Source organism: Kryptolebias marmoratus, linkage group LG8 (genome assembly GCF_001649575.2).
Source record: "Kryptolebias marmoratus isolate JLee-2015 linkage group LG8, ASM164957v2, whole genome shotgun sequence".
In the NCBI taxonomy this organism is placed as follows: domain Eukaryota; kingdom Metazoa; phylum Chordata; class Actinopteri; order Cyprinodontiformes; family Rivulidae; genus Kryptolebias; species Kryptolebias marmoratus.
Window position 1 is genome coordinate 10,727,547 of NC_051437.1, and position 20,560 is coordinate 10,748,106.

At 44.8% G+C, this 20,560-nt stretch overlaps 2 protein-coding genes across 2 annotated transcripts; one reads left to right on the forward strand and one right to left on the reverse strand.

Annotated features, from left to right (window-relative positions):
- Nucleotides 1–211: 211 nt before the first annotated feature.
- uhrf1bp1 (UHRF1 binding protein 1) lies at nt 212–15,227 on the forward strand. The gene is made up of 21 exons (XM_017409674.3): nt 212–342; nt 1,940–2,102; nt 3,713–3,751; nt 3,979–4,070; nt 4,152–4,341; nt 4,629–4,769; nt 4,885–5,055; nt 5,449–5,629; nt 5,812–5,898; nt 6,754–6,924; nt 7,475–7,620; nt 8,507–8,648; nt 8,728–8,921; nt 9,010–10,241; nt 10,342–10,514; nt 10,598–10,734; nt 10,864–11,014; nt 11,432–11,706; nt 11,910–12,018; nt 12,164–12,258; nt 12,892–15,227. The coding sequence occupies exons 1-21, from the start codon at nt 299–301 to the stop codon at nt 13,006–13,008; spliced, it is 4,050 nt and encodes a 1,349-aa protein (XP_017265163.1). The 5' UTR covers nt 212–298; the 3' UTR covers nt 13,009–15,227.
- taf11 (TAF11 RNA polymerase II, TATA box binding protein (TBP)-associated factor) lies at nt 14,699–18,063 on the reverse strand. Its single transcript, XM_017409675.3, has 6 exons — nt 17,813–18,063; nt 17,427–17,622; nt 16,243–16,373; nt 16,039–16,126; nt 15,845–15,941; nt 14,699–15,725 (listed from the first exon to the last, which is right to left on the reverse strand). The coding sequence occupies exons 2-6, from the start codon at nt 17,592–17,594 to the stop codon at nt 15,595–15,597; spliced, it is 615 nt and encodes a 204-aa protein (XP_017265164.1). The 5' UTR covers nt 17,595–17,622; nt 17,813–18,063; the 3' UTR covers nt 14,699–15,594.
- Between the last annotated feature and the right edge of the window lie 2,497 nt (nt 18,064–20,560).

Here is a 20,560-nt window from a genome sequence, read left to right on the forward strand (position 1 = left end):
CACAAAGTCACAAACAGGATTTGATCTAATTTTTAGGAGCGCTTGCGCCGAGCCTCCAGCAGGTGGCAGCACCGGGCTTGTTTGCTCTCTGGCTCGTGCCGCGTTCCGGGAGTTTGCGTGCGCGTGAGATGTCGGGGGTTTAGCGCGGAGCCTACAGCTGCTAGCAAGATGCGCCCCGCCGGTGCTCTGGACGGTACAGGGGCGCCCGCCGGCCGCTGCGTGCCAGCACATCTGTAGGACAGGAAAGGAGAGGACAGGAGAGGAGACTGGTTTTCGGAGACGGGTACCGGGGCCGAAAATGGCGGGGATTATTAAAAAACAAATCCTGAAACATTTGTCAAGGTAAGTGTTGGGTTTTCGTGTTAGCCAGCTAGCCCTCCTCGGTTGGTGGCTGTTTAGCGTGACCTCGTTTGCTCGGTGTTTGTCACCTGTCCGCGTTGCCTGCGTTTTAATTTACGCCGCATAAACAAAAACAACAACAACATGATAAATGCCAGGGTGGGAATGCTGAAGGGAACCAGTGAAGGCAGCTTACGTCGGTAACAGCGCCTTCCCTGGGGTTCCTCCGGCTCTAAGTGCGTGTTTTTGACTCTTTATTCAGCTCTAAACATCTTAGGCTCCAAAGAAAACGTGACAGAAGCTGCATCTGAAGTTTAATCCCTCGTCTCCCATCTGTTAGATGTAAATTTTAGGACCTCACTATGTATGTATTAAAAACTGACCCGTAGCTTTAACAAACCTGGTTGTTGTACTCCCTTTGTTTCTCACTGCAGCTCCACTTCTAGAAAAGATTGAGGCAAACGAGGAGCAGAAAGTCTTCATCTCAGTGCTCATACTGGATGAAATGACTGGTGTTTGCTGTCAGATCAGGCAGTGATCCATCTCACTGCAGTCCCAGCCCATCTCAGGCTGTTTGTCAATTAATAACTTAAGCATTCAGAAGCAGATTCCTTCCCTGTTTTACCTTTATTTTATTGGCTTTATCTTTAAAGTTGCCACTCAAGAGAAACAAGTCTATCCTCCTTTGTAAAATTCAGTTGGGTGTGTAATTTGGGTTGGAGAGCAATGATGAAATGTGTTTCACTGCAACAATTTGGGTTAAAAGTTAAAGTTGGTGAAAGTCCTGTAAACTGGGGGGCTTTTCGTTTGGCTGTTCCCCTTCGCCTCTCATTTGTGGTATTTTCATCTGTGTGCAAAAGTTCTGTGTTTGTTATTTTTAATTCGTTTAAAGCTGTTTTGGTCCAAATTGTCAAATTGCAAAGCTAATCTTTTTCTCCTGGCTAAGTTTTGCACAATGAGTCCTTTCTCTCCTCGAACCCATGGACTAGTTGCCGGCTCTAAATCTTACTAAATCCCTCCACAAACCACCAAATATTACTCACTGTGTGAATCGTGACCCCACTATAATCTCTGATCCAATGTGGGTTTGATCTAATGCACACAAGCAGATTTACTTATTCCCATATTTAGCTACCATCCTAAAAAAAAAGGCATATTGAAGAAAGTGTGTTTGATTGCACAATAGCTGTGTTAAAACACTGTAAGTCCAAATCGAAGCGGTTTTAAATGGATTATTACCCAAACTGTGAGCTGCACGTGTTGACTCGGTTTAATTAGTTGCATGTTTTCTGGCATCCTACAATCAATGCCTGAAATGGATATATCCACGTGTTCAACTCGACAGCGTGCATTGTGGTCCCTTCCTAAATCCAGGGGCTTAAAAGGGCACCTTTTTTTTTTTTTTTTTTTTTTTACCAAGACAGGGGCAGCAGCAGCTTATCAGCATGACTCTTTTAGTTACACTTCCTCAGGAATGTCTTAACCACATTTGGGTTTTTTTTTTTTTGTACTCCAGATTCTAAAACAGATTGAAGACACAAAGCTGCAGATGTTGGTTCGAAACCGTTTTATTTCACTTCTTCTTCTTCTTCTTCTTCAGGTTCACCAAGAACCTTTCCCCGGACAAGATCAACGTCAGTACGCTGAAAGGCGAAGGGCAGCTGTCTAACCTGGAGCTGGATGAAGAGGTCCTTCAGAACATGCTGGACCTGCCGACGTGGCTGGCCGTCACCCGGGTCTACTGCAACAAGGCTGCCATCAGAGTACGTTACCTCGCGCAACCCGAATTTGTAGCTCGTCTAATAGTGAAAAATAATAATAATAAAGTGAACACTGAGCTGGTGCACGTGAGATGCATAAACGGTTTTCTACACAGAGTTATTTTCCAGACTGAACTGAACTATCCCCTTTCCCGGCGGCACAGAGCTTTCTTCTGATTCCGCGCTCGTAGAGGAAATGAGCAGTGGCAGAATCACAAAGATAAGCTCTGCTAGAGGCTCTGCTTTGACTGCTCTGATCCTTCAGACCCGTACTGGTCGCTGATAATGGACATGCAAACTGTGATTCAGAGGGACACTAAAGGCCAGAGGCTAGAGTGATCCTCAGATACACTGGCTGGTGTGCACTGAGCTGCAGTTTTATTTTTATTTTTTGTGTGTGTTCCCAAACCGTAACACTGCATGTTTAGGTTTAGCTCTAAAACAGAAGTAAACATCTCCCAATGTTTGTGATGACTATTAGATATAATGAATATTCACAATGATATTGAGTTAAAATTTGGCGTGGTGCTACCTGAGAGTCGAGATTGAGCCAGATCTTCGTTTAAAACACTGGCTTGTTGGAGTCAGCTCTGTCTGCCTGTTAGCGAAATATCTCCTTAACCACGAGACAGATTTTAACGAAGCTCCCAGAAGATAACTGAGCTTCAATTAACGCGATACTATCGACATATTTGAGCTCTAACAAACTGCGGGGACATCTATTAGTGCACTTTCAAGATTTGACCAAGATTTTTTTTTAACACAAGATAATTTTAGTTTCAAACTCTGGCATGAAAGGTGGGTGATATGCACTCCTTCCAGGAATTTTAGGCCTTTAGTTTGTATGTTGTGCGTCACCATTAAACACGTAGTTATGGAGCTGTCAGTGTTTCTGTTTCATAGTCGAGGCGAGATCCCTCCGAGGTTTTGATTGCCTGTAAACCTTTGTTATGCTTCAGAAAGTCTCTGAAAACGATGCCGTTGATACCGTGACGCGGACTCCTCCACGTGCTTGAATTGCAGCAATATTTACAAAAATCTACTTATCGATATGATTATGATTGTTGTCGTTCTGGGCATTGGTTTCGGTTTGGACCAGCCTTTAGGCGTAAACCTGTGGAGGAACTGAGGTGTCATGCGGCACCTCACTTCTGGGATCACTTCAAGTGACAAATTTGACGTTTATCACGTTTTAGAAAGATTTTTTTTTTCCAAAATCACTGCTTGTAGAGCTTTTATGACATGTGGTAGCTTGGGGTCTAAAACAAACACATGCCGACGGTCACGGCTGGGTCAGTTTTGAATGTGGTTGATAAAGAAAATGAGCTCCCTGACAAGTAAAGAAGATTCAAATGACCCTCGCTGTTCACCATAGCAGCCGTGGCATCAATGTTTGATATCAGAGCAGGTTATATATGTATAAAAAGTTTTTCTTTGACTAGCCTTAACAGGCGAGCTGCAAACACAGTCTTGGACCCTGCTCGACCCCCCCCTCCCCCTTCCCTTCTCCATGTGATGCTCTGAGAGCTTGCCGCCCACACTGCCTCTGTGCTCAGCCGTGCAGATCGCTGTAGGTTTGAGAGTGACGCTGTTGAATTCGTTTGTCTTTGCAGATACAATGGACAAAGCTGAAAACAAGCCCCATCTGCCTGGTAAGAAGGATGTGGCTGGGATTAAATTTCCCCTTCTCTTAGAACTCACAACTAATTAAATCTGCAGTGGCTTCCGCCTGTTAGCTAGTGTTTCGCAGTTTATTTTCCCACTGCATAGGTTACATATTTTTAATGCTCATATCATTAGTAAATATTAGGTTATTTCTTAACCCCCACTTACTCACACGTCTGCCGAGCTCTGCCTCAGTTTTGGGTCTTTCGTGCAGTTCTTGGATAAGGTGGAAGTGGAGATGAGGACATGTGAGGAGCCTCGCCCGCCCAACGGCCCCTCCCCGATCGCTATAACAGCGGGCCAGAGGTAAGCTGTCAAAAATCTCGAGTCGAGACAAAAAAAATCAGATGTCAAACCCCGTCAAGCTACCTGTGTCGTGTATTTCAGCGAGTACGGCTTTGCCGAGAAAGTGGTCGAGGGGATGTCTGTCAGGATCAACTCCATTACCATCAAGGTCCAGGCCCGCGCCTTCCACGCCTCCTTCGAGCTGTGGCAGCTGCAGGGCAACAGCCTCAACCCCAAGTGGCAACGCAGCGACCTCCGCTACACCCGCATCACCGACCCCAAGAGAGGGGAGGTAGTGTGGCACGTTTTTAGTCCTCTTTTCACTCTGCTTCACAGCTGCGAAGCGTCCACTAAAGCCACATGTTCCACCTGCAGGAAATAATGTAATCAAGTCAGATGATTTCAGTATCTTTCATGACTTTTTCCAAGATGAACTACCTCTCAGTTTGACGGCTTGTAATTCACTTAAACAGGAAATGTGTTTCTTCTCGTCTTTGCCGCTCCACATAGAAGTCGGAACACGATGCTCTGTGGCGTTACTGATTATGCTTTGAGGGTTTGAAACGATTGTTATTTCAGGTGCTGACTTTCAAAGAAATTAACTGGCAGACCCTGCGCATCGAGGCAGATGCCATAGAGGGCGACGACCAGGACCTGAGCAGCACGCCGCTGCGCCTCATCACCAACCAGGGGCGCATCCGCATCGCTCTAAAACGGAGGGTGAGGCCAAATCTGGTCCGCTCCCCGCGCGCCTGTCTGTCACAGACCCAGGCACGGAGCGCGCCCGCGGTACCGTCTGCGCTGCCACTGATTTTTGTCACATTGTTTTATTCAGATAAAGGACTGCAACGTGCTGGCGTCCAAGCTGCTTTTCATTCTGGACGACCTGTTGTGGGTGCTGACGGACTCCCAGCTCAAAGCCATCATTCATTACGCCAAATCTCTCAGCGAGGCCATGGAGAAGTCCGCACAGCAGAGAAAGAGCATGACGGCGGAGTCCTTGCAGGTTCCACCGCTCTCACACTCACCACTTATTGTAAAAATGATAGGTTTTGTCTTTTCTTAAAGTAAAAAATACAAGAAACACGGCATTGGTGTAACAAATATTTAGTGAAAACTGTTCAGAATATGATTGTAAATTGTAATTTTTGTAGTGTTTTAATGTAACAATATTTAGGATATAATAAAAAGTGTGTAGAAATGGTGAAAAAACTATCTGTAAGTAAAATTATGTTACTAATTAGACAATCAGACATTTTAACTCAGTTGCTGGCAAATCCGTGGATACAAAAGTATCTCTGGACCTTTGACAGTTAAAGCTTGTTTTTGGTTTTCTTTTGTGTATCACATGATAAAATGCATGTATATATTTTTATGCATGTCTTCTCTATGGCTTTAGACGGCTCTGCCATCTCCCAGCATTCATAGCCAGTGGACAGAACCTCCGCCTTCGTCCACGAGCACCCCCAACAACATAAGCCAATACTTTGATCTCTACGACGTCAAGGAGTCTTCCTGCCACACCTTCATATCCCGCTTGGACTTACACATATGCAACGACAGTTCCTCACTGGATGAAGGTTAGATGCAAACAAACGTGTTGACACCCGCCTGCCTGTACTGCCTCGTCGCTTGAGCTTATTTGTGCCGGTTCACTTCAGCAGGAAAGCTTAGGTCGTGTTCTCGCAGTGCTCCCTAAAACACGACAAACCGTTCAGTATTTAAAGGGGAATTCAAACGGCATTCATGTGATTCTGCACAGACGAGCCGCCCCCACCGGGCCTGCAGGGTGCCATGCAGCTGACATTCAGGAAGCTGGGCTTCGACTACTATCCCATCCACAGACCCGGTGAGTGTGCTGACTGCCTCTTTTTCAGTGTGTGTGTTTACCCTGAGGCTGTGTGTGTGTGTGCTCCTCCCTCTGGAACCACAACGTTCATTCAAGACAGCTTGTTTGAAGAATCACTCTTCAAGCAGACTAATGGCAAGAGAGAGAATGATACTCTGTGGAGTCTCTCAACTAATAAACAGTTCATTCAGACGAATTAAGGCCAAAAAACCCAGTTTAATTAGCTACAGTTGTGGCTAAAAGAAAGTACAACCTCCTTTTTCTTTGGACATAAAAAGAAAACCTCCTCACAACCTCAGATGAGCAGTAACACATGAAGTATTCCTGTCATAGTTTATTAATCTAATCAGAATGATTCAAAGTACCGAAGCAGTGTGTTTATAAACTTATCACCTGTGTAGAGATGATGAACATTACATCACAACACAGCCTCAAGAGACATTATTATGGTTTTTGGTGCAAGTCTTGTTGTGTGAGGTGGGGAAAAAACAAATAAAAACCTCAATTTTATTAAAAGAATAAAAATTATAGACTGTTGCATAAGAACAAGAGGAATACTTTTTCAATTAATAAAAATATTTCAAGGGGGAATATTTAATTGACCTTTTTTGTTATTATTATTGAAACTTTATAAAGATTAATTTCTGACAGGACCTGGCCCAGATTTTCTATTTGTTAAACCTCAGAGCTCCATTGTGTTGTTACCGTACTGTACTGATATTTTACTACCCTGTTTGTTCCCCCCCCCTCTCATTAAGGATGATTATTTACAAGCCAGGTCAGATATCCATTTTATTAATAAAGTGAGTTCAAGTGCCATGACTTAATCGGCCTTTGGCTTCTGTTCCCGCTCAGCTGATGGGTGTCGACACTGGGAACGCCACAGCGGAGCCATGGAGGCGCAGGCCCAGTGGGCGGGGAAGCTGCTGCAGGAGTACCAGAGACGAGCCGAGGCCTGCGGGTTTCCTGGGCCACATGCCGAGGTGTCCCAGCCAGCCAAGGAGTCCCCTGCAAAGACGAGCCAAAGTATGACTTCAGAATTATTATTATTATCTGATTTAAAAAATATAGTTGCTGTGAGGAATGAATGGCAAGCGTAATTCAACTAAACAAGTCCCTATTTTAATCACATCATGCTCTCTTGTTAGCTCAGTTATAGATCGGCTCATAGCAGCTATTTGGCTCTCTTCATCTGCTCCATCTCCATGGCAATTTAGCGAATTGTCTGTCTGCTTTCTTTGTTGAAAGCTCCTGGGGAAATAATAGCTTTTTTTGCCTGCAGGTGGGACTTTTTAAAGCTATGTACACGTATCAGCATGTCTGTAAAACATCTGAGATGGACAGTAAAATGCTAAACAAATAAATCATGAATGCTGGTTTCCTGTCATCATCATCATAACGTGTTACGTAGTGATAAATTTGTAAACATGATTCTTTTCTCGACCTGTACAAACGAACAGATTCCTCAGCAGCGTCTTGATTGTAAACATGCACGTCTATCCGCAGTTATATTTGAAATACCTGGCATTATCACTCTTACATCGTCTATTTTTGCTCCCCTGTGCGCGTGCTTCAGACGGACACTCCAGCCCCAAGTCCAACCCGTCCGCCAAAGAGCAGGCGGCCAGGCAGAGCTCGGCGACAGCTCCTTTAAGCTCATCTCTGAAGAGGCTGCGATCGAGCTGCGCCGTCATCAGGATGGACGATGTGGACATTCACCAGGCAAGCTTTCGTCACAGTCTGATTTTCCTTCTCTGCTCTAACAGAAGCTCAAACCGGGCAAGGAAATCTCTTTCTCAGCGGAAGCAGCCAGGCAGCCCCTTTGACGTGGGCAGGGCGCTAGGACTTAGATTTGTATTGTAGACATGGAAAATTTAAGAAAAAAATACAGGATATCAAGTCTTCCTTGATGTGGTTTTAAGAAGAAAACATGGCAGCGTACATCAGAATCTTTGATCATACTTTCACTTCAAATAAAAATGGAAATGAGGCACAAAACTGCAGTTTTTTTATAGAAGGGAAATCATGCAAATTGTTATCTTCGCAATGTGCCACCCAGCTGCAGTTATTTTTGATCAGATGTGGTCATGAGTAAATTAAATTAAATTGTCTTTCTGGTGAACCTTTTGGCAAATACTTGTTACAGTAGAACTTTTAAAACCAGAGCATGGTAATTGTTTCCAGTACTTTTCGTAAATGTATCAGAAATATGTGGATAAAAGAGCTTCTTTATTAGTGATTAAAACAATTCTTCTCATCGCAGTCATCGTGCACGCTGTGGCATGAAATGATGTCAAGGCTGACTTTTCTTCTCTGGATATTTTCAGGCTTTCGTTATGAAACAAGATACCGTTTGAAAGGAAACTTTAGGTGTGAGACACTTTTAGTTCCCCATTTGATGAAGCAGGAGATACTCTGCCTGAATCCCACTCTCAGTTTTTAACAGGAACTCGTTTATGTTCACGCTCAGGTAGCTCGGTTCTGCTTTCCACTTTTTACTCTGTCAGTGAGAGATTCGTCCCCGTCTCCCGTCTGAAAGAGATCAGCGACAAAAGCAATCCCATTTTTAACGACGTGTCCATCACCGTCCTAATTTTCACGCCCTCAGGTGTCCACAAGAGGCCGTCAGAACAAGAAGACCCATTCTTTAATATCCTGTAACCGCAAGGCTCTGAATTTGCCCGATAACGTACCAGCGGTTCACCTGCAGTTCACCGAGTACTACTTTCCTGACAACGCCTCTTTACCAGGTACGTTTGTTTAAGATGAGACTGGATCATTTTTAGGACCTTTTTTTATTGGTGTATTTGACTGTTTTCCTTCTCCCAGTGCCCACTTCAAACCTGTATGCCCAGTTAAACAGCCTCCAGCTCTGTGTGGACCCAGCCAGCATGTTGTGGATCAATCTATTTTCCAGGGGTCTTCTGCACACCCTGGACCAGGTCAAAGCCTTCTACCATTTGCAAGATAGCAGTAAGGCTGAGGAGCATGTGGACATCCGCCTGGATGCTGCACAACTTAAGGTAAACACTCCACTGATACTTTTGTTTTTTTCCCTTTTTCGTTTTTTTTAATTTACACACAAATAAGGTTTTGTGTCTTTTCTTCCAGCTGGTAATCCCTCTGGATTCATCCATACTGGACCACCCAGAGCGTCCTCAGTCCCTTTCTGTCGTCATGCCCCAAATAGTTCTCAGCAACACCCGCCACTGCCCTCATGGCTCCAGAGCGGACCTCAGCACCACCTGTGAGAAGTTTGCCAGCTGCGCTTTCCTCCAGCAGACACCTCCTTGCCCTTACCCCCGAGACCTGAGTGCCTTCCACCCAGTCCTGTCCACTTTCCTCCTTCACGCTCAAGAGCCAGAAGCCCAGCCTCTGGGCCGGAAGCGGCTACGATCTCAGGACGTTTGGTCCCTCAGCCTGTCCCGCGTCACGCTGGGTTTTGATGGAGCGCGGCGATTCCCCAAAGGCAAAACGCAGCCGTTCATTGAGCCCTTTGCCGTGTCTGTGTGGATGTGTCAGCCGTCTGCCGTCAAAAGCGGATCACCGTCTTCCCCTTCCAGTCCTGACGCAGCCCGCGTGAATTCCTCGGAGCAGGGGGCTCATCAGAACGAAGCCTTGTTTGCTTCGTTTCATTTCCTGGCTCACACCATCACGCCGCTGAAGATGTGGCTCAATCACTACCAGTATGTTGCCCTGCTGAGGATGAAAGATTCCTTGGCCCGGTTGGGGGCCGAGCTGAGCCGGGATGTACGAGGCGTTAAACAGGTTCACGGCGAGAAGACGAAACCACCTACAGTTTGTCTTTCTCTTTTGGTGGACTCAGTGGAACTGGGTCTCCTTTTGCCGCCCACCTCCTCTGAGCCAGAAGAAGAAGTCCCCCACTCTCCAGAATCAGACAGCGCCAGCATGACAGACTCTGACATTTCCCCGACTCATCTGTCTCTTGATGTCCTGGAGGACAGCGGGCTAGAGAACGGCGTGTCCTCCATTACAGCGGCGGTCATCGTGTTTAATCAGGATGAGCAAGATGGCGCGGTGGAGGAGGCGTTTGAGGCTGTGGAGGAGGAGGCGGAGGGCAACGGACTGACGGGGAAGGAGGACGCACCTGGTCTCTCGCCTCCGCTCTCACCTGGACCGTCCCCCGTCATCTCCCGCGAACCGTCCACCTTCAGCCTGGAGGGGGAGCTGTCCAGCGCAATCAACGTCACCAAGGATGTTACCAAAGATGCCATCAGTGCCTCGCTGGACCTGACCAAGGGGGCGTTTTCAATAACGAAAGACGCCTTCAGCATACTGAGTCGCGGTTCAGGCATGAGCAAGTTGTTCAGCGCTCAGACGAGGTAGGTGTCCTCCCGCTGGGCAGCCGGTGTTTGTGTGTCTGAAGCCCATACTGTGCGCCACATGCTGTCCCTGAGTGTGTGTGTTTGTGTGTGCTCACAGAGAACAGATTCCACGTTTGGAAGAATCTTCTCCCTCTTCACGCCTGCAGACCATGAAGCAGTCACCCTCTCAGCAATCCTTTGACAGCGCTATTTTGGACGGCAGCTTGCCCGATGAAAATCTGTCTGTTGATAGTGATTTCAGCGACAACTTTGTTGTTCTCATGGACTCAGGTGTGTAAAAACTGCCAGGTTTTCGACGGAACTCCTCTAAGCAACACAAATGACACGGTGTAAAGTTCATATGTTGTTCTCAGAATCGGGCGTGGAGTCTGTGCGTCCCAGCAACACGCCCGCAGGCAGCCCAGCCCCGGGGACGGGGACAGAGGGAGGCTCGTCGGCTGATCTCAGCAGCTCCCTCTCACAAAGTATAGAGGACATGTCCCAGGACATGGTGAGATGCTGCATCAGGGCTAGTTTTAAGAGTTCATTGAAAGGCTTATCATGATATATCAGCATTTCCTTCGATAATCCCTCCAGTGACTTTAACGTGTCACAATCTAGTTCATGTGTTGTTGTTCAGTCCTCAGTGTTGCTACTGATCCTGAGCGGTACAGCTTGTACCGTGGAGGTTCGAGGAGAAGACCAGGTTTTAGCTGTGCAAGCACAGAATCTGACCCCTGTGCAGATGGGCAACGTCAGGCAGTCCGATGTTCTGGCTGGTCTCGTTCAAGGTAACCTGGGTTACATGTTTATTAACCCACTGAACAACAAGAATGTGTTTTTACTCAAAGGTTCAAGCAAAACTAAAGTGTAAAGTTCCTTTTTTTGTCATAAATCATTGATTTTTTTTCCCCCCCCATAGTCTTTTGTGAGCCTATATGTAAAACTTTGACTGTGTGTGGGTTATAGAAAGCCACAATAAATTCAAACTTGTTCATATTTTAAAAAAAAGCAATGAAACTATACACTATATAACATTCCACCCTGGCAAAAAATGGTTCAAATAAATCATTAAAAGCCCCAAATTATTATGACATTCATACCCTTGTTGAGTGCATAAACATTCAGCCTCCAGCTGTAAATATTGTCTAATCTAAAGCACGTGCTTTGGCGAGCCAGCTGCAGTATAGATGTCCTTTTTGTCTCAGTCTCTGCAGCTGCAGGTGAACCAGCCCAGAGGCGGGACAGCCAGCGTGGCAGGGCCCCGCCGGTCTTTCTGATGCGAGCAGAAACGGGCCCATCTGCAGCTCAGCACTCAGCTCTGGCCGAGTCGTCGGGCTTCCTGGACGTGAGGATTCAGGACTGCCGGGCGGAGCTGCTGGCCTCAACAGTGACAAACATCGGCCCTTTCCTGGAAGATGAATTCAGTGTAGACGGCCAGCCAATGAGGTTGCACTTGCTCAACGTCACCATCACTATGAAGGTAGGCCCTGAATGCTCTGATAGTCTTATATAGTGACCCCATGTGGCCATCTACTTTTTGAATGTGATCATTATAATATGTAGCTGCAGATCACAACATTCAGTTTAATGTGTTTACCTTTTTCCTTTACATTTAGCTCTCCTGAAACATTTCATCCTGATTCAGAAAACGATTGATCCAGAACAATTTTTTTTTCTTTTCAGGATGACGGTCCTAAAATCTACCCCACAGCTCCCCAACCCGTTCCAGCTAAATTTGTCATCAATCAGCTTCTGCTTGAGCGAGGTGATGACGGTATACTGAGAGTCAAAGGTGACTTTTTCTTTTTTTTAAAAAAAAAACAACGAATCTACAACTGAGTATGTTGTGGTTGAAACCTTCGAACCACAACGGTCGCTTTCTGCATCAGCTGTCACAGCTTCACAGAAACTCATGATCGCTCTCCTTCTGATTGCAGCTGAAGGTACAGACACTAAACCCGACGCCCCTGCGGTGGACTGCGCCACTCGGGCCGACTCCAACAGCTTCGACTCTGTCCGAGACCAGAGCGAGGTAGGGAGGGTTCTGTCAGATTTAGCTCAGCGTGTAGTCTGACTGATTTATAAAGTTGTACAGTGAATATTTCTAGATATAGCTCATTAAAAGTGTATCCAGGCTTGATTTGTGAAAGCTAAAATAAGCTGGTGGTTGATATGTTTATATTTGGGGTCCTCCTTTTGGGGGGTCCTGTTCGGGTTTCAGCAAGGCCCAGTTAGGGTGGGTCAGTCTGGGTGTGAAGCTGCTGCTTATAAGCTTGAAGAAGTCTGTTTGGATAAAAGACGAAACGTTTTCAACAGAGAAGAACCTGTCCAGAGGACTTGTCTCAACCCTGTTAGATTTCCCTACATGGATTATTCAGCATGCATCAGGGCTTCTGTGTTCGATTCAGATTCTCTTTTAGGATTTCGATTTGCAGGTATAAACTCTTCACAGCATGTCTTAAATGGAGCTGATCAGCAGCCGGTTTTCTGCTTTCCTTACATAAACAAAAGTGTGTGTGTGTGTGTGTGTGTGTGAGAGAGTCTACAGGACTGTGTCATGTTGTTGTAACCACACCTGCTTGTGACAGAAGTCATTAAAAGCCCACACGGTCTTTAGCACCAAGCCGAGGTGTCACCGACCAATCCCATAATCCTCTCTTTGCAGAGACGGACGCTGGAGTCCCGGCTCTGCGAGGCCCAGACCGCCCTCACTCGGGCCCTCAGAGACAGAGAGCGCCTCCTTCTGGAAGTCAGGAGGTACAACCCCACGTTTACGCTCTGACCCTCCCCCGTCGTTGACCTCCGAACCCGTTACTGCCGAGGAACAGGGACGGGATGAGTCGCTTAAGATGAATCTGGAAAAAAAGACGCAAGAAAATGGAAGATGAATCCAGATTATGGCTTCCGGTCACTTCCATCTTATTCACTAAGTTTTTGAGATTACAAAAAAAAAATCCTCTGTGTGAGTTACTAACAGGGGAACTCAGCGAATTAACATTTGAGTACATTAATGGTACTGTGTTTTGTTTTTATCTGACACACTAGATATTCCTCACTGCTGTACAAGACGAACCCCACTCTGGTCTCTCTCTCTCACCCAGACCGGCGTGGACCGTAAACTCATCGTGTGGTTTCAGTGTGAAACACGGCATGCAAAACGATCAAGCTTTAATTCTTTCCGCTTTAGTTATCTGCGTTATGGAAATTTTGCACAGACACTGCCAGACAGCTGCTCGCCCACCCGTCACCTCTGTTACGAAGCATGCCTCGTGAACCGGTGGACTGAATTTACAATGTAGCACAATTTGTAAAAGTCGTCCTTAAGCTCGACTCATCCGTGTGGTTTACGTTCGTTGAGTGTGAAACATTAGGTTAGTGTTTATTTTCATTTCGAAGTGTTGTTAGGTGATATCATTTTGTAATAGGTAGAGAAAAAAAAATGCACTTTTTTTTATTTAAGAAAGCAGGCCTCTGTTTATGAAGCATCTCAGTTTTATTGTTTTATCAGCAGGCAGGACTGTTCGGAGTTCTCAGAAAGCACGTTGAGTTATTTTCCGGTGTGTTGTTGTTCCGTGACTTGTGAAATGTTGGCCGTGTTTCCTTTACGCTGTGAAACACGCCGCTCTCCGGGGGATCGTCCACTAAAGGAGGCACCTCTCGTGGTCTAACCCCTCCACTCGGAGCTGGAATCGCCCGGGTCTGAAGAGGTTAGGGCTCAGACCGTCTTCCAGAGACATTTGTAGCTCACCAGGAAACGGCTCCTGAATTGGATTGGGTCAGACACCACGGTCTGAGTCACTATTTTGTTTTTTAACGTGTATTATTATTATTTATTTTTTTTTAGATTTGCCAGCAGATGATTTTACTTTTACTGGATCACATTTACAACCACAAATTGAAGCCATATCAATCAAGACAGGTATTTAAAGAAGCGATATATCAAAACAAAGAATGACCAGAAAGAAATGTTTTAATTTGCTAAATTCAAACATCAGTGATGTGTTTAACATAAATACTTTTATATTTATTTTATTGAGGAGGAAAAAAAAATCATCTCTAGAGTATGTTGAGTCAGGGTGTCTTTTCACTGCTCCATTTGACTGGTTTAAACTCGGTGCCAGGGTTTTTTATTATTATTTTTTTAATCCTCTGACCTGCATTTCTAACAATGTAAGTGTACGTGGGAGACACCTGGTGGCGGAGATTTGTCACAGTTGTTGGCTGTCTTCAAAGCTATAAAGGACGGGTTTCTTTAAGAGGATGTTATCCGTTAAGCAATAGGAAAAAAAAAACATTAGTTTACTTGAATTCTAGCGTTAAAAGGAAACACTACTTTTTGTGTGGAATCCAACTCGTAGTATGACCTGTGTATCATATTTATATTCCCTCAGCTGCATGCAGACTCCAAACACGCGAGTAATAAAGCGGCAAAACTGCCCCTTAACCTCAGTATGTGTGACCTTTTTATGTTCTTAGCTTTTCCTGTTTCTGCATGGCCTTAATAGACACCAGTGTGATGGCATGAAACTACATGTGCCACGCTGACATGTAGCTTCCTTCCTCTGTCAGGACTCGGTCAAGTAGCAGCTCTGTTCCTCTGACAAACCGGTGCTTTACATTGATTTTCCTCACAACCTGTTACACTGGACTTCCTTTGCACTCAAGAGCGGGCCCCCCCCCTCCTTCAGAGCCATGCTGCAAGGAGGAGGCGGCGAACAGAGAGTAAAGAGTCCCTCCGCTCCATGTGCATGATGACGTGATTTTTGTGGATTACTTGCACTTGTTTTAATGTCAGTCGCTTCAGAGGAACGTGGAGGAGTGAGTGGTGATATCTGAAGCAACGCAGAAGAACTTGACAGTATTGTTTGTTAGGTTTATTTTTTTGTCAGTTGTGTAACATTAAATTTTGTATGGTTCTCATCACTTCATTAAGACTAATGTAAAACTGGTTCTGTGAACCAAAGCTTGTTAAGTTAGAGAGAAAATAAAATGGTAAACACGCTTTGACTGTGCCTTTTTATTGCTGCGTTACCGTCTCGAAAGAAACTGCATGTTTCTGTATAAACCGAGTCCAGTTTTATTTTCAAGAACTGTTTTAGAAATAAATCTGAATCATGTTACATTACTATAGACTGTTTAAGTCTTAGACACTCAAGCTAAATGAAGCACATTTCATGATTTAAACAAAACAAACCTTGTATTTACATATTGTTACATCAAGACACCGTCTGGCTTTATGTCACAGCTTACTTGAATGTCCGTGAACATTAAAAAAAAACTAAAGCCTGATAAATCAGAGGATGGTTGGAACGCAGCAGAGCTGCTTCGTGTCCGGGTGTCCACATGTGGCCCAGCATCCTGGTCCGCCTCAGTGAAACACCATGTGTTTGTACTTGGTGTTTGGGATCCGATCTCGGGTCTTCAGCCTCCTCACGGCTTCCCTCATGTGTTTGGGCTGGAGGGGTGGTGTGTCGCCCCACTTCTCACAGACATCCAGGGCTATTACAAAACAGGGAGCAGAAGGGGGGGTTACATTTAAGTGCGAAACAAAAGTGATGGTTACAATTTACTGCGTTTTACTTCATTTAAACGGTTTGTTTTGTAAATCCCTCACTTACCTTCCTCAACTATTTCCCCAACAAAAACCTTGGCTATCCCAGACATTGCAATAACCACATTCTGGGACACTGATGAGCCTGTTATGGACTGGATCAGCTACAAACAACAACAAAAAAAGGTCATAATCAGACGTCAGATACTCAAGTTTTAGGTATTTAAAAGGAGAAAATGTCAGTTTTTATAAAGAGCTCACCCTTTTAATAGCAGCCTTTGGAAAGGCAGAGCGTCTGTACATCTCGTAACGATTCAGCTGCTCTTCTGAAAAGGAGGACACCAGAACCCTAAAGAATGAGGGGGGAGGGAGAGAGACAACAGCAAAGATTTACAGAAAGAAACTTTTGCTGACGATTCTAAACACGAAACGGATCGTCCGTGGAGTTAAAGACGCCCGTCTTACTGCATCTTTTGTATCTCGTCCTCGTCAACCTTGTGGCGCTTCTCCTTCTTCTTCTCTGGCTCCACCTTCAGTCGTTTAGACAGAGGCTGTCCCGAGGTTCCCTCCTCCTCATCGTCTCCTGTTGCTGTTTCCTTTACAGTGGAAAATAAAATAAAAATCTCTTTTCAGAGCTGCTACAAACAATGAGATTTCTTTCATAAATCCTTATAGCAGACATTTCTCAAATGTAAATTGTTTCTGTTATTTCTGATCTGTAACTGGTTTTATCTTAACTCAAACCAATTTTATACGCAAGACTGATTTACAACAACTTTTGTTTTACCTGAGTAATTTCCTGAAGCATATAAACTTATTTTCCTTTCTCTTTTAAGCAGTTCCACAATTATTTATAATCTATCAAAACCAGAAGAAATAAAACCAAATGTAATCTTGGACATAAAAAAATTTGCACAAGTTATTCATCGTAGACCAGTGGTGGTCAATCTTACCTATTAAAACAGAAAGACTAATAAGATTAATGAAACACTTTTAGCGCTGAAGTTTCAACCTAAAAATGTTGCTGTATCCTCACAGGAACCGTTAGCTTTGGGTTAAAGTACCTTTGAGGAACGGAAAGTTTGTACCAAAATCATCAATTTCTGATACTATGATCAAAGTGAGGAGGGAGACCTTGAGGTTGGCTTTGCAATTCACAAATCACTTCCACGCTGTCCTTCACATATGAGAAGAAACAAACGCTCAATAACTCCTCTAAAGTCTTATAAAGTCAAGAATGACACATAGAAAGGTGTATTTTTCAATATTTTACACAATAAGGTGCTCCTTTGGATAATGATATAGAACGCAGACACACTAAGACTTTGCAATCACACACCTGTGTACAAACATGCCAGGATAAGTCATTGATTTATTTGGTAATTCATCTGGATTTTGACATACAGGTGTTGTGATTTTCAACCACAGAGCACGACTAAAGCAGGACATCTATACATTTTAACATGCTGATTAAAAAAAAGCCAGCAAATTCCCATATTCACCCTAAAACTAACTGCTAATCCTAGTGCTCTCTCCAGGATCGTTTCTCCTTTATGGATGATTGACTACATGCATCTTCTGAGTGGACGACTTATCTCTGCTTAGTGTTTTTTGTACACCACTTTGAGTTGGAATGAAATTGAACTCACGAGTGTTTCTTTGGGCTGATCTTGCTCGGTCGACTTTTTGCTTTCTTCTGCAGATTTTTCTGGGTCGGCTACTTCTTCAGGTTGTTCCGTCTTGACAGGATGCTCCTCGTTTGCAGAAGCCGCCTTCACGAGCGTCTCCTCCGGTTTTATCCGCGCAGGGTCTGCCATCGTGCCTCCCGACCTGCAGCTTCAGCTTCTACGAACATCCAGCAAAGACAGATGAGCTCCTTTAGATCTACGAGGGCATATGAAGCTAGCAACAACTCGATAAATGAGCTGGGTTTTACTTTTAGCTCTAGGGTTTCTTGCAGTGAAACCCACTGACTGAAAACTTTGCTTCATTTACTTGAAATTCCTGAATAATAATAATAATAAAACATACACACCTTTTTTCGGCTAGCTAGCTGCCAGCTAAGCTAGCAAGAAGCAACAAGTTAGCTAACGGGTGACGTAAGGCAGTTAGCTTATAACTGATGGCAGCGTACTTATAACGCATTTATTTTTAAAAATGTGCTTTAAAACACAAAACAAATCAAATTTAGGCAAATAAAATAAGCTTCATAAATGTAAGCATCAACTGTACAGACACAACAGAGCTACTTCTTCTTCTTTAATTCCGCTTGGAAAAAGCATCACCTTTGTGCGTCATCGCCCCCCACTGGACTGGAGTGCGTACAGCAGCTATATTTAATACAAAGGAGACAATCATATTCTTGTTTTGAAGTTGGTGTCATAATGTAACGAATATTTGTTTTAAATTTTCTTTATTTAGCTCTCTCAAAGCAAGTTTTGGTTTGACCTCTAAGCTCTGTCAGCATAACTTGTACTGAATAACAAACTGAAAAGTTTGGTTTGATCAGTCACGTTTCCTGCCTTATGCTGTCCTTTTTGAGAACAATGTGAGAGTCATCCTCATCTGACAAAACTGTTATCTGGGTATTAGTGTTTCTTTCCTTCTGGGCTGGTTCAGCCTGATCTTCTTGTATTAACTACTTCTTATGCTACTTTTAGCTTTCAGCTAGCCTTTCACAACTATTAGATAGCATTTGGCTAATTTTCAGCTTTTAGACATCATTCTTTTAGGTAGCCTTTTGCTAGTTTCAGCTAGCCTTTTACTGCTTTGAACTTTTACTGTTTTGCCAGCTTTAACTAGCATTTTGATACATTTAACTTTTAGTGACCCTCTTGGCACCTTTAGCTTTTAGCCAGCATTTTGTTACTTTTAGCTATTTGGTGTCAAAATGCTACATTTACGTTTGGGGTAACACTTTGCTAATTTTAGCTTTTAGCTGCTGTTCTGCTCCTCTTAGTGTCTATAGCTTCTGGTCAGCTCTTTGTAGCTCCTCTTCTGCTCCTTTTAGCTCTTAATCTCTTTGTTTTAACTTCAGAAACTCAGTTTCCACCTCAGTAAATCTCAGCAAAGTCTTTCAGCACTCATTCAGCATTCACACTGCATTTTTACTGAAAATTGTCTTATTATTAATAGTATTGCTATGTTTGTGGTGTTTATGGACAGCATCTCGAGGTGCAGTCATGGAGTGGAGTGTGTCTGGTTTGGGAACCTCAGGGTCTTTGCTTTTTTTGCCGATGACCTGGTTCTGTTGGCGTCTTCAGGTCATGACCTTCAGCGTGCACTTGGATGGTTCACAGCCGAGTGTGAAGCATCTGGGACCCAGCCTCCTCTAAGTCCGAGCCCATGGTTCTCAACCAGAAACTCGTGGAACGCTCCCTCTGGGTCCAGAATGAGTCTCTGCCTCAGGTGGAGGAGTTTAAGTATCTGTGCACTATTGATGGTAGGATGGAGCGGGAGATGGATCGACGGATCGGGGCCTCGTCCTCGGTGACGAGGGCGTTGCTCCCATCGCTTGCCGCGAAGAAAGAGTTGAGTCGAAAAGCAAAGCTCTGGATTTACTGCTCCATCTACGTTCCAACCCTCACCTGTGGTCATGAGGTTTGGATCATGACTGTAAGAACGAGATCCTGGATACAAGAGGCTGAAATGAGCTTCCTCTGTAGGGCGGCCGGGCTCAGCCTTAGAGATAAGGTGAGGACCTCCGTCATCCGGGGGGAGGTCGGAGTAGAGCCGCTGCTCCTCCACATCGAAAGGAGTTAGCTGAGGTGGTTAATCTGATTAAGGTGTCTCCTGGACGCTTCCATTTAGACGTTTTCTGATCAGGTCCCACTGAGAACAGACCTCGGGCCAGACCCAGAACTTGCTGCAGGGATTATGTATCTTCTCTGGCCCGGGAACGCCTTGGGATCATCCAGGAGGAGCTGGAGGGAGCTGCTGGGGAGAGGGAGGTCTGGGTTTCCCTCCTGGACCTGTAGCCTCCACGACACGACCAGTGATAAGCAGTAGAAGATGGATGAATTATTATTATTAATAATAATAATATTCATATCAATATTGTTAATTGTCAAGTAAGAGCACCTTGTTTTTTTCACAGAAATACAAGTTATTAAACAAAGATATCATTAAAAACAATACATTCTAGATGACCTTTTTCCTCATTGTTTACTGTCACTGGGTGAGATGTTTCGAAAAGTTCCTGTTCACACCCAGATATGTGGACTTTACCCGGATGACAAAACCCAAGTCTTGGTCAGTTTTCGGTGGTGCTCCAGCGTTATCGTTCATCCTCTAGCAGTTGTAAAACATTGATGAATGCATATAAATGTAAATATTTTCTCTCTACACTACCGTGTGCATTTGAACGAAGTAATGACCGATAGATAACGCTCATTGTTTAGTTTGGAAATGCGCCGCGGACAACGAGAAGTGACACAGGAGCAGATCTGTAAACCGCTGGATGGGCGGAATCGGGCCTTCCCGAACGGGCGCCATCTTTGCTTAGGCGCATCCAGCCTGTTCGCAGATCGGCTCGGGGCGGCGGCGGCTGGGGCTGCGTTCGTGTGCGTCTGAAAGGGTTTCATTGGAGATGAAGAAAGAAAAGGGCAGATTCGAGGAAGTGACGGACGGCGGTCGGAAGACTGGTCAGAGGAAGTTTGTTCGATAATGGTGCCGCGCTGCTGAGCGAAACTTTCGCACCCCCAATTCCCCAACCCCCTCCCCCCACGAGCTCCAGCGTCGGACCGGGACGGACGGACCCAGCGGCGGAGGGAGCTTTTGTTTT